The sequence below is a fragment of the Hyperolius riggenbachi genome, chromosome 2 (genome assembly GCF_040937935.1).
Source record: "Hyperolius riggenbachi isolate aHypRig1 chromosome 2, aHypRig1.pri, whole genome shotgun sequence".
NCBI classification, from domain to species: Eukaryota; Metazoa; Chordata; class Amphibia; order Anura; family Hyperoliidae; genus Hyperolius; species Hyperolius riggenbachi.
The window spans coordinates 465968629-465982562 of NC_090647.1; the positions used below are offsets into that span (position 1 = coordinate 465968629).

At 43.7% G+C, this 13934-nt stretch overlaps 1 protein-coding gene across 1 annotated transcript in view; it reads left to right on the top strand.

The window, feature by feature from the left end:
* Positions 1-13934, top strand: part of LOC137544831 (myeloperoxidase-like) — a 42301-nt gene that overhangs the window by 12001 nt on the left and 16366 nt on the right. The window contains exons 6-10 of the mRNA XM_068265923.1: positions 3679-3808; positions 5931-6137; positions 6343-6658; positions 12312-12472; positions 13345-13597. Coding sequence (XP_068122024.1) covers positions 3679-3808; positions 5931-6137; positions 6343-6658; positions 12312-12472; positions 13345-13597 — 1067 coding nt within the window. The remainder of the gene's footprint in view (positions 1-3678; positions 3809-5930; positions 6138-6342; positions 6659-12311; positions 12473-13344; positions 13598-13934) is intronic.

The window sequence follows — 13934 nt, forward strand, 5'->3', positions numbered from 1 at the left end:
TTCTTTGCTATTAAAATTCTAGTAATTATCCGTATTACACAACCAATTAATTATATCATATTTTTTTTTCGCTTCAGTGTCTATTTAAGTCCAATGGCCAAAATAGTAGGAAAGCAAGTAAGGAGGCAGGCAGGCATCTTTGCATAGATCCTTTCCATTGAGTACTTTTGTAAAATAATAAATAATATGTAGAATGCCCCAAGAGGAGATAGACTTAAAGGGACCCTGAACAGTCATTAAAAATGAAATTGGAAATAAAAAAAATGAGAAAAAGGGAGAAAAATGAAATTGGTACTTACCTGGGGCTTCCTCCAGCTCACCGTAGGCCGTGAGGTCCCCCGGTATCCTCCTGGCTCCTCTCCTGGTCCTGCTGGCAGCTCAGTTACAGGCAACTTTGGGCTGAAAGTCGTCTGAATATGCAACCACCTGCTCATGGCAAGAGACACAGGAGAGTGCTCGATCCTCATACTACTAGACCTTACTGCAGCTTTTGATACAGTTGACCATGACATCTTGATAAGCAGGCTACAGGAATACTGCGGCATTGATGGCATAGTTCTTCAGTGGTTACAATCCTTCTTGAGTGGCAGAACCCACAAAGTGTCTATGGGGCCCTTCCTGCCCACCCCTGTATCACTTAAATATGGGGTGCCACAGGGCTCAATCCTCTCCCCCCTGCTTTTCACGATTTACATGATACCACTTGGAAAACTAATCCAAAAACATGGCCTGACATACCACTGCTATGCAGACGACACCCAACTATATCTTTCCTTCAAGCCTGGTGTGACAGACCCAACTCTAACTATAAACGCCTGCTTACGTGAACTACAGCAATGGATGAATGACAACTGGCTGAAACTAAATGCAGACAAAACTGAAGTCCTTCTGATTGGAGGGCAGAGCATGATAACAAAACAACTTAACTTGCAGTCTTCACCACTGGGAATAGGAGGCACGGATCTACGCAGCTCTGATCATGTGCGTAGCCTGGGAGTTCTAATTGATTGGGATTTAAACTTCAGAACTCAAATCTCTGCTGTGGTGAAATCTTCCTATTTTCACCTGAAGAACATTGCAAAAATCAAGCACCTCATCCCCCCAGACGATCTGCCAACCTTAGTCCATGCCTTCATAACATCCCGACTGGACTACTGTAATGCTCTCTACACTGGCCTTCCAAAAAAGGTCTTGTACCGCCGACAGCTGATACAGAATATTGCTGCCAGACTGCTAACCAACCAACCCCGTCACTGCCATATAACCCAGTCCTGCACTCCCTTCACTGGCTACCTATAGAATGGAGGGTCATATTCAAGATCGGCCTACTGACATTTAAATCCCTGAATAATCTAGGCCCCTGGAGACATGAAAGATATGTTGCAGCTGCGTAGCAATCCTCGCATTCTCAGATCCACAGGTTCTAATAATCTAGTCATACCCAGAGTCCATTTGGAAACTTTTGGTCCCAGAGCCTTCTGTCATGCTGCCCCTACGTTTTGGAACTCCTTACCTCAACAGATCAGGACAGCTCCATCCCTGGACGTGTTTAAATCCAGACTGAAAACCCATCTGTTCAGTTTGGCATTTGCAGAAATATAACTTTTGTTGTGTGAATACTTCATCCTACTACCAATTACTGAATCTGAGAGAGCCTAAGCGCTTTGAGTCCTATGGGAGAAAAGCGCTATAGAAATGTTATTGTATTGTATTGTCTGTATACTTCCTGGACAACCACGCTCAGCGTCATCACTTCACCCGCTGCACGTCATCACGACGGGTGGCTTGACAGTCCTGCGCATGCACAGTTTTCTAACTCTGAACCTCGCATTCAGAGGACTGTCACACTGGACAACGTGATGACGCGTAGCAGTTGGCGTGATGAAGAGGAGGGTGGCCGTCTAGGAAGTATACGGACGACTTTCAGCCCGAAAGTCGCCCGTAATGGAGCCACCAGCGGGACCTGGAGAGGAGCCAAGAGGACGCCAGGGGACCTTGCGGCCTACGGTGGGCTCAAGGAAGCCCCAGGTAAGTACCTATTTAATTTGTAACAACCGATCAGGGTCCCTTTAACCAAAACCTGTCAGATTTTTACTGATAGAAACATTGGAGAAAATCAGTTTATATTGCATTTTACTGTGGAAGAAATGCAGTCCTTCTAAGTATGTATTTAAAATTTTTAAATTTTTACAATAGTGGCCCTTTAAGCCTAACCTTAAGGGGAATGAATGGGAAGGTGAAGATTGGAGAATGGGAGGGTGATAGGAGGAAACATTACTACAACCCTGCCTCTTTCTTTCTAAAAATTGGACTTTAGTTGAAAGTCAAATTTACAAGGCGTGATAACAGAGACCCAGGGGGAACGAAGAGAAGAACAGACAATGCAGAGAGGTATATGGATCCAGCATAAACATTCCTCTATGGTTACCTTAGATAGCTTTGCCACAGTTCAGGTGTACTTTAATGAATGACTCTTCAGCATGCCATTTGGCATGAAAAGATTTTTTTCATTGTGTGAGTGATTTTTATTTATGTACTGTTTAAACTTTATGGTACATAGTTCAGGGACCATACAATTATCCCTTTAACCTTATCACTTGGTTGGGGGTGGCTGTTTGTTTGTCTCCTTATTAAAAGGGGTGAGATATAAGCCCCTTCCCTTTCAAGTAACCCAACCATTTTTGGGAAATATAAAGAGGGGCAAGACCTCCTTGTCTCCCAACACTGGGACAAGGATATTTTGCAAGGTGAGGTCAAGATTTCCTCCCCCATCCTCCTCACAGTACCGCTCCATTTTTAAATCCATGCCGGTTTGGTATTCGTTGGAAGAGAGGACCCCATGCTCTCTTGCTCTTACAGCTGGCCACCCAACCCGCACTGTATGATATGGTGTAAATGCCTTTCTAGCTTGTCTGGGAAAAGTGAGGTAATGATTTCATCTCCCTGTGCTCTAAGGTGGAGTCTGAGACTTAAAGGGACACTATCGATTAACATTTTTGTTTTCCAATTGAGATAGGAAATGTTTGGGAAGTGCTGCTAAGTACTCGTGTATACATTTCACTGCTTAACTATTTGATTACTGTTAAATAATTCCTTTCACATTTTTCTGACAGCAGTCTGCTGAAATTCTGATGGCAGACTCAGCCATGAGGGGAGGGGGGGGGGGGTTCCCTCACAGTGCATCTGTTAACTCTGTGTGCATAGAGCTCAGTCAGAGACAGGCAGAGCTTTCTCTCACAGAGAGCAGAGGAAATGTATCTTATGTGCAACATAAACATTTGTAATACTGTAGTGTGTGAAACCTAATACCTGTTTTAAAATAATCTGCTTCAATATTACACTGTTCTTAGCATGTCAGACTGTAGAGATTCATACCACTGCAAATGAGACATTCCAAATTTAGCTAAAATCTACACACAATGAATTAAAGCTTTTGCCTCTGATATTTAACATGAATAGTTGGAAAATGTTAACACAGCTACTTAGACATTATTTGTACGTTGTCATTTTAGAACACTTGGACATTGATAGTATTTCTTCAACATAATGTACATACATATAGTCCTGAGAACAGCAACAGTGTCAAAACTGACAGAAGCACTAAAGATTAGTAGCATCTAAAAGATACAATAATATTTGTCTCCAGAGTCTTATTTTAAATTGTCTCTGTAATTGTAGGAGAAATCCCAGTCTGGGCGCTTCCAACACAGGCTTTACACGTTTACTTCCTGCTGAGTATGAGGATGGCGTGTCCCTCCCTCGCGGATGGACTCAGAACCGTAGAATCAACGGCTTCCCACTGCCTTTGGTAAGAAGACCTCACAACTTATTTCAAAGCTATTGGTTTGATGGATTATTAACCTGTTGCTGCCCGTGTCACGCCAATGGGCGTGGCCGGGCTGGCAGCCCCAGGACCGCCTAACGCCAATTGGCGTAAAGTCCTGGGGCTGTGTTTTGCAGGAGATTGCGCACGCATCTCCTGCTTGGTGGGCGGAGCGGAGCTCCGCCTTCAGTCTCCGAGTGGCGGTTGCCGCTCGGGAGACTGTTAGATGGCGTAATCGCCGTCTATTTACAAGTACAGCGCTGCGATCAGCAGCAGCGCTGTACTGGGGACAGCCCTGTGACACGTCTGTCCCCTCCTGAGCAACAGAGGTGATCGACTGATGACAGCTGATCACGGGGATTGGCTAGCGGGGGGAGGGGGGTTTACACTGAATTTTTTTTTTTTTAAACGACATTTTTGAAAAAAAATCAAATAAACAGACATAAACAAACAAACAAACATTGGGGGGGCGATGAGACCCCACCAACAGAGAGCTCTGTTGGTGGGGAGAAAAGGGGGGAAGAATCACTTTTGTGCTGTGTTGTGCCACCCTGCAGCTTGGCCTTAAAGCTGCAGTGGCCAAGTTAATGATAAATTGCCTGGTCTTTAAAGGGGTTTAACACTGCGGTCCTCAAGAGGTTAAACATTGAATAGTTGTAGTTGAAGTTGAAGTAATAGTTGAAGCTGGAGTAAAACTAAGACATTATAGTCATTTTTCATACTATTTCAAACTACCAAGTTTAGTGACAGACTAGTTTAGTTAACAATTTCAACAATTCACAGTGTTTAAGATTTGATTTACAAAGTAAGCGACTATCGTATGATGTGCAGAAGTAATAGTTTATATCAGCAGCAGCTGTATGCAGCTTCATTGACATGAATAGAGGAGTAGGGCATATGTGTGCATGAACAATGTGTGAACAGTGCCACAAAGAAAAAAATGACAAAAAAACATGCAGTGTGGCCATTTTAACGCCTTCATTCACCTTACAGGTTTCGCCAGAATGGTGGAACCTGTGAACATAGGGATCTGCATCCTGGGCAGTAACAACCAATAAGGCTTCTAACTTTGGGGTACTTTGCTAAAGGGGGCTTTTGCAAAGCACCTTTGTTTTAATGTAAAGGACAAGGAGCTCTTCCTTTCCATTGCCCAGGAGGAAATGGAGTTAATAGTATGAAGGGGGAATTATGGTGCTTGGTGGTCACACTCTTAAAGGGCGACTGAAGTGAGAAGACTATGGAGGCTGCAATGTTTATTACCTTTTAAATAATACCATTTGCTTTGCAGCCCCGCTGGTCTGTTTGGCAGCAGATGTGTCTGAATAACACCAGAATCAAGCATACAGCTAATCTTGTCAGATCTGACAATAATGTCAGAAACACCTGATCTGCTGCATGCTTGTTCAGGGTCTATGGCTGAAAGGATTAGAGGCAGAGGGTCACTACTCACTACGGCTACACCTACACTAACCTCACTGCTGACAGTAACAAAGGGCATTAACCCATTTACATACATTTTACACAGTGTGTTGATTTTTTTTACCCTGTAAAGCCAGAGCATGATCATCCACCAGCAGGGCGGCACTACTATAGAGGTTAAGGGGGCCATCACCCCAGAGCCTGTAGGGACCCCCAATGTGTCTCCACCCACTCATCTTACCTGTTGCTTCCCGGTGCTTCTGCAGAGTCTTTGGCAGAGTAGTGTCTTACCTGTGCTGGCGGGCAGATGAGATGCTACACTACCCTCTGCAAGGGCCCCAGGGAGGAACAATTAAGTTGAAAGGTGGTTGGGAGGTTAAGCAGACGGCTCAGGGGTCCAGGAGGGAAATTTGACTGCAACAAAGGGCCCCTAATGCCGCATTTTGGTCGGGGTGTCTTTTGCGGGCCCCAGGTTAATTTCTCTCCACTTTAGTTTACTAAAAGGACCACAAGGGGGTGTCAAATCTACTACCCTACCTAGGGCTCCATTACATCTTAATCCATCTCTGTGTAAAGCGCTGTGGAAGATATCAGAACTATATGAGTATGTAATACTAAAACAATGAACCGTTTTAAGATGTCATCAGAACTGTTTCATGTTTTACCTCTCTGTCTCACATACAACAAGGCACGTCAAGTATCCAATGAGATTGTTCGGTTCCCCACTGAGAACATAACCTTGGACAACGGCCGCGCACTCATATTTATGCAGTGGGGACAGTGGACTGATCATGACCTTGATCTGTCCCCGGAAACCCCTGCAAGATCGACATTCCTGGAAGGTATTGACTGTGATCAAAGCTGTGCACAGGAGCCCCCCTGCTTTCCACTCAGGGTAATCCTAATCTATATTTCAATTACCATAGATGGACATTACATATGTAGTATGTGCTCACAAGTATATGTATAATCTCTTATCATTTTATAAGATAGTTTCATCGATTCTACCTGTTCCTCTACAGCGTGCAGGATAATGTTTGTTTTACCTGAATGTTTATAAACCTGGACCATGATCTGGTATCCATCTTTCCCATTTGTAGATTCCACCAAATGACCCTAGGTTCACAAATCGCAGTGACTGCATTCCGTTGTTCCGCTCATCTCCCGTTTGTACTCCAGGATCGCCAATCAGAGAGCAGATAAACATACTCACCTCATTTGTTGATGGAAGTCAGGTCTATGGAAGCGATCTGCCTCTGGCTTTTAAGCTACGGAATAACACAAATCAGCTTGGTCTTATGGCCACTAACCAAAACTTCACAGACAATGGGCGTGCATATCTCCCCTTTGAAACAGCTGAGGAGGACTTTTGTGTCTTGACTAACCGGTCATCTGGAATTCCGTGCTTTTTAGGAGGTAAGCTATGCTGGAGACAGGTAAATGTTTCTCTGTAGACAGGACTTGTTCACATTCAGCCACAAGGCATTAGTAAGGTTGGAAGCTAATTTGGTAAAGGGCAGTTAAATATGACTCATGATGAGCCTTGCAATATATCCTACAGGCATTCAGTTGGATTGAGGTCAGGGCTCTATGCATCATTTTACATTCATTTGGACATGGAGGTGCTATCATGCTGATGCAAGGAAAAACCTTTGTCAATATATTGATAGTCAAAATTATTATTTAATTTTATGGCATTTAAGGAAATGTGTACTAATCTAATAAAATGTCATTGGGGTTGTAAACCACAGTATAAGGTGCCATCTATGACAGTAACTAATCGTATCTACTGTAATACCCAGCACCACTGCTACAGGTACCAACTTGTATATTGTAGTTCTAACATCTTTATATTTGAGTTTTAGCATGGGTATCTCACTGACCATGTAACCACACCTACAATTGGTGATAGGCTAGACATAACTCTGGATGAGGCACACTTCACACAATTAGGAAGTGCTCTAGGTTTTAGAACTGACATTTTTTTAGCCTATTAGTTCACATTTGCTTCATTTGGATACATCCATTCCACAACATCTTCACTTATAATTGATTGGAACAGCTCTGGCAGGGCATAAATATAACAATGGATCGAGTCATTTGGCGTGGAGATCAGCAGGCATCTAATAGACGTCTGTGCTAACGGTAATCGGTAATGGGTTGCAAGAAAAGACACAGAAATCCAGGCAAATCGATTTAAGTTAGGACATTTAAATAAGTTATTAGGGATGTGCTAAAGTGGGTGTGGCCAGCAAATTGGCAAAGACAGTTAACCCTTTGCACACTCGCATGCAAATGTTTATACAAATGCATTCACTGGCCACACCCCATTTAGCAACTTCATCATAACTTATTAAATGTCCTAAATTGAGGTGATGTGCCAGAAATAATGCATTTTTTTTAATTGTAAATTATCCTTGTGGCCTGGGTTTAATCCAGCACTGTGCACTCCCTATTTTCCCTATCTGTAACCATTGTCAGTATGCACACAGCTTATTGTGGAGCGTGCATTGTGCATATGGATGTAGTTTGGGGCACATGGCTTATGCAGGAGTGTGCATGGTACACATGGATGTATTTTGTAGCACACAGCTTATGCTGGAGTGTGCATGGTGCACATGGATGTATTTTGTAGCACACGGCTTATGCTGGTGTGTGCATGGTGCACATGGATGTATTTTGTAGCACACAGCTTATGCTGGAGTGGGCATGGTGCACATGGATGTATTTTGTAGCACACAGCTTATGCTGGAGTGTGCATTGTGCACATGGATGTATTTTGAAGCACACGGCTTATGCTGGAGTGTGCATGGTGCACATGGATGTATTTTGTAGCACACAGTTTATGCTGGAGTGTGCATGGTGCACATGGATGTATTTTGAAGCACACGGCTTATGCTGGAGTGTGCATGGTGCACATGGATGTATTTTGTAGCACACAGTTTATGCTGGAGTGTGCATGGTGCACATGGATGTATTTCGTAGCACACGGCTTATGCTGGAGTGTGCATGGTGCACTTGGATGTATTTTGTAGCACACGGTTTAAGCTGCAGTGTGCACGGTGCACATGGATGTATTTTTAAAGCACACGGCTTATGCTGGAGTGTGCATGGTGCACATGGATGTATTTTGTTATCTCCGTTTTGGGGTTAGTTTGATGCACCGTCCCAGGATAGGACATCAGGATATGGGCTCCTAATCTATAGATAGGTTTGATGCAACGAATGTGTGCATGTCTGCACTATGCATGTTACAGGGCCAGAGTTAGGACACCCATGAATACTGGGGTACCTCTGCGTGGCGTAGGTGACTAGATAAGAGAATGTATTCTTTTGTATCGAGACCCTGGTTTTAAAATTACTTGTAGGGATAGCAGTGGTTCCTGGATGATTTCTGTGAATGTATTTGCATGAACATTTTCACATGAGTGTGCAAAGGGTTAACTGTCTTTATCAAGCGATTAATGAGTTGGGTGACTGAAGCAGCCAGTAGCAGATCAGCTACCACATAAGTATTAATGGTTGTAGCTGATAGTAGATGATCGGCTATAACTAGTGGTTGTTTTGGTGCACAATTTTAGTTTGTCATGGCATACCATAAATCCCATCTCCTAAACCCTTACTTCCCTTGCCATGTAGTTATCTTACCAGCCTTTGTACAACAGTAATGTCAATGTTTGTCTGTACATCAAAGGAAGATCTCCTGCACTGGGGGAGGGCTGAGTGCTATGCAGCTTCCTGTCAGTGCAATGAGGAGATAAGGCTCCAGTGTGAAAATGAAAGTAGATTTTCTTAAAGAAAACATGTAATAAAAAAATCCCCTCTGGGGGATACTTACCTCGGGAGGGGGAAGCCTCGGGATTCTAACGAAGCTTCCCTCGTCCTCCGGTGTCCTGGCAATCCAGCGTGGCAACCCCACAAACAGCAGCTAGGTAAATATTTACCTACCGCAATCCTGCACAGGCTCACTAGCAGCTCTTCATTCGGGTTAAGGTGGAAATAGCCGAACCCAATTGGATCTGCTCTACTGCACAGGCGCGAGTCCTTTGTGCCTGCGCAGTAGAGCGGATCAGATCGGGTTCTGCTATTTCCGCCTCAACCCGAACAAAGAGCTGCTAGTGCGCCTGCGCAGGATCACAATAGGTAAATACTGCTCACGCCTGCACAACCTTGCCCAGCCTTGTTGGGGGACTTTCGAGGGAGCCAGCGCTGGATTCCCCCAAGCTACAGAGGATGGGGAAGCCTCATTGGGACCCCGAGTGAGGCTTCCCCCTCCCGAGGTAAGCATCCCCCAGAGGGTTTTTATTTTTTTGTTACAGTGTCTTTTTAACCTTTTCATGCACTTTCTTAAATGGGACATTCTCTTAACCTCCCCGGCGTTCTATTGAGATCGCCAGGGAGGCTGCGGGAGGGTTTTTTTTAATTAAAAAAAAACTATTTCATGCAGCCAACTGAAAGTTGGCTGCATGAAAGCCCACTAGAGGGCGCTCCGGAGGCGTTCTTCCGATCGCCTCCGGCGCCCAGAATAAACAAGGAAGGCCGCAATGAGCAGCCTTCCTTGTTTGGCTTTCCTCGTCGCCATGGCGACGAGCGGAGTGACGTCATGTACGTCAGCCGACGTCCTGACGTCAGCCGCCTCCGATCCAGCCCTTAGCGCTGGCCGGAACTGATTGTTCCGGCTGCGCAGGGCTCGGGCGGCTGGGGGGACCCTCTTTCGCCGCTGCTCGCGGTGGATTGCCGCAGAGCGGCGGCGATCAGGCAGCACACGCGGCTGGCAAAGTGCCGGCTGCGTGTGCTGCTTTTTATTTCAGGAAAATCGGCCCAGCAGGGCCTGAGCGGCAGCCTCCGGCGGTGATGGACGAGCTGAGCTCGTCCATACCGCTCAAGAGGTTAATAGTGATAAAAGCGTGTCAAATCTATTTGAGAGGAGAGGTGAAAGTTTGACTGTATTTCCACTTTAAAATCAAGCTACCCATCAAATAAAATAATAATAGTGTATACTCACCTTCTTCCTGGCCCCCTCAGACCTCTCAGGTCCATCCCTCAATATCTGTGTTCCATGCTGCTGACAATGGAAACCTACTACATGTACTGTCAGTGTAGGGATTGTACTCTATCTCTGAAGACATAACAACAAAAGTTGTTTAGGTGATACCTGTAATGACTAACTGTACAAGATTTTTCTGCAAGCTTTCGAAACATTAAGTTTCTTTTTCAGGCAGGTTTCAGAACAGTTCTGAAACATGCCGGAAGAATAAACTTAAAGCGGTAAAAAACCCTGACATAATATTCAATAAAAACATGTTTTCCTACTTTTTATATGCCATACCGCTATCATATTTGCTTTTGTGCATAAGTATTATTATTCATTTAGAAATTACAAGTTCCCGAAGTACAATTTGTTTGCTCTGAGAGCTGCCTTTGCATTTCATTCATAACTGGTCTATTCATCTTGAAATGTACGCAGAAATGCTTTCTGTGTGTCTGATTGTGCTCAGGAGTGTTTGCACAGTCAGAGAAGTGTTTACTTAAAGAGACACTGAAGCGAAAAAAATTAATAAATTATGATATAATGAATTGGTTGTGTAATAGATAATTACTAGAATTTTAGTAGCAAAGAAAATATTCTAATATTTTTATTTCAGTTATATAGTGTTTTTCTTTTATAACATTACATCATTCTCTAATATTTGCAGTTTAGACACTATTCAGCAGTCTAAATGGGTTCAAAAGTTCACTTGCCTGCTCTGGAAAATCTTCCCTGCAGAGGGAAAAAAAGATACATTTACTTTTAAAGCTTATTATCTCAAGTGTCTGGCAGAGTTATCCCTGACTTTGAAAGTCATGGAGCTCAATGGCTAATTTGCATAGATGACAACTGGAATTTCTTAGCTCTTCCTTTACTGGAACCAATATTAGACTTGTGTCTCTGCTGCTAATGCTTTATTTCTTTACTGCAAGTCTGCAAACAATATTAGACTTGTGTCTCTGCTGCTAATGTTCTGTCTCTTAGCTGTACTACACATACAAATCATTATATCATAATTTTTTTTTCGCTTCAGTGTCTCTCTAATTGTTTCAAGTGAGAAATGTAAACACAAAATAACATTATCTCCCGCTCGGATGCATCCAGCTTTCTGTGCAGGGAACTTGTAAGCCCTGTGTTTGTTGAATGCTGTTCTAGTGAAAAAAAATGGTGGTAGTATATAATATGCTTGAAATAAACTTTTAGAGCATAAACTTTTTCATTCCGCTTTAAAGGAATCATCAGGCTGTAACGCCCCCCCCCCCCCCCCCCCCGATCTACTTACCATTGGTTTGCTCCAGCTCCCTCCTGGCAACATGTCCCACTACGCAGCTCCGGTCTCAGCTCGTGGCCCGGTATCCCCGCTGGTACTGAGGCCAACCTCAGGGTCAGCCTCGTACTGCACCTGCGTGAGCAGCGCTGTCAATCACGCCCACGTTGTCCGTGCAGTACAGTGCATACAACATGGCCGTGATTGACAGCGCTACTCGTGCAGGTTCAGTACGAGGCCGACCCTGAGGTTGGCCCTCAGTATCGGCGGGGATACCAGGCCTGCGGGCTGGGAGTGGAGCTACGTAGTGGGACATGTTGCCAGGAAGGAGCTGGAGGAAGCCAATGGTAAGTAGATCGGGGGGAGGGGGTTACAGCCTGAGGATTCCTTTAAAGTTTCAAAAGCTTGCAGAAAAATCTTGTACAGTTAGCCATTAAAGATATCACCTAAACAACTTTTGTTGTTATGTCTTCGGATTCTCTGCATGACTAATACTGGACCACACACAACTGGCTACTCTATCTCTGTAAAATTAAAATGCAGCTGCAATCTCTGCAGTATGATCTAGCACATGAGCCACAGGCTGCTGGCTGGTTCTGCAGGACACAGAAGTCAAAGATTCCTTCTGGCAGTGAGACTACCAGTAGTGAGGTAAGTATACAATACTCTTTCCATGTTTTGAATAGTGTTCCTGATGTGTGCAGTACATGGCATTGTAACCATACTCTTACTTCTCAATCATAGATTATAACAGTTGTTTCCTTTACTTGCAGGAGACCCTCGTGTCAGTGAGCAGCCTGGTCTTACTTCTTTCCACACTCTGTTTGTCCGAGAACACAACCGTATAGCTACAGAGCTGCGCAGGTTGAACCCCAGATGGTCTGGAGAAACTCTTTATCAGGAAGCCAGGAAAATAGTAGGGGGAATCTTGCAGGTACAAAGTCTGTTTACGTTATCCTTTATCAGAGAGTCTCGTATAGGTGAAATCATACCCAATTAAACAGGAAGCAGAAATAATTGCTTATTACGAGATGTAAATTGCATTGCATTGTATTCTATGCAGAAATTAGAAATTACACATGATTACAGACTTACAATTCAGTCATGTGATTATGGCCTTTATTTAATCCACTTTTTCTCAGAAGTTTTCTCCAAGGACATAACTTTTTCCATTTTCTGTTTAAGATAACTTATCAGCAATCTACAGTTGAAAAAGTAGGTGAAAAATTACTGTCAAAAAAGATATTTTCTTGCTTGCTGGTAGCTTAAAGGCATTTTATTAATAAGGTATGAAAATATCACCTAGGAGAAAACTCAGGAAAAAAAATGTGAATTGGAACAGGCCCATTGAGTCAAGATAAGCCTTTCACTGCAAACCGCGAGCAGCTTCGCAAACACAAGCATTATCCCATGCTTTTCAGCAATTGGAAGTGAACATTTGGCATTGGCTTACATGCAATTCATTTTTTCTCCTGAGTTTTCTCCTAGGTCACATTTTCACAACTTTTCATAAAATTCCTTTCCGAAAATTACTCGAAATAATTTTGTTAGTACTTTTTCACCAACTTTGGGTACTTTTTCATTTGTAAAATGGTGAAAAGTTATTTGAAAGAAAGGATGAACATGATCTCCTAGGAGATAACTCAGGAGAAAAAGTTATTTGCAGATGGGCCAAAGTGAACTAAATGTTCACTTCCAATTACTGTTTCATCCTACACAATTTCTCCCACAGCTCATATCATGTATGAAAAATTGGTCATCTTCACATTTGTAATTCAGCTTATAAATTGTTGTTCTTTTTATTAGAAAATAACCTATAAAGACTGGCTGCCGCTACTGCTGGGATCGGAAATGCCTCGCGTTCTTCCAAGGTATCGGGGCTACAATGAGTCTGTGGACCCAAGAGTAGCCAACGTCTTCACTGTGGTGTTCCGTATGGGCCACACTCTGATTCAGCCTTTTATCTATCGTGTTGCTGATGGGTATCGCCCTTATACTCCAGAACCACAGGTCCCGCTACACATGACGTTCTTCAACAGCTGGAGAGTTGTCCGAGAAGGTAATGTTGGCCATATCTTCATCTTCAGCTAAATAGGGGAATCGGCCAGCTGACTGGAGAAAAGCTTTAAAACTTATACATCTGATTGTTTTTGATGGGCAAAAAATGTATATTACAAATAATGTAAACAGCAAATCTAGTTCTTATTCAATTCAATACCCAATCTAATGTCAATTCATAGAGTTCTGCTTAACTACCAGCCGACCGTTTCAAGCGATGGGCGTGGCCACGGCGGCAGCCCCAGGACCGCCTAGCGCCGATCGGCGTAAAGTCCTGGGGCTCTGTTTTGCAGGAGATGTTGCGCAAGGTGCGTGCGCATCTCCTGCTTGGTGAGCGG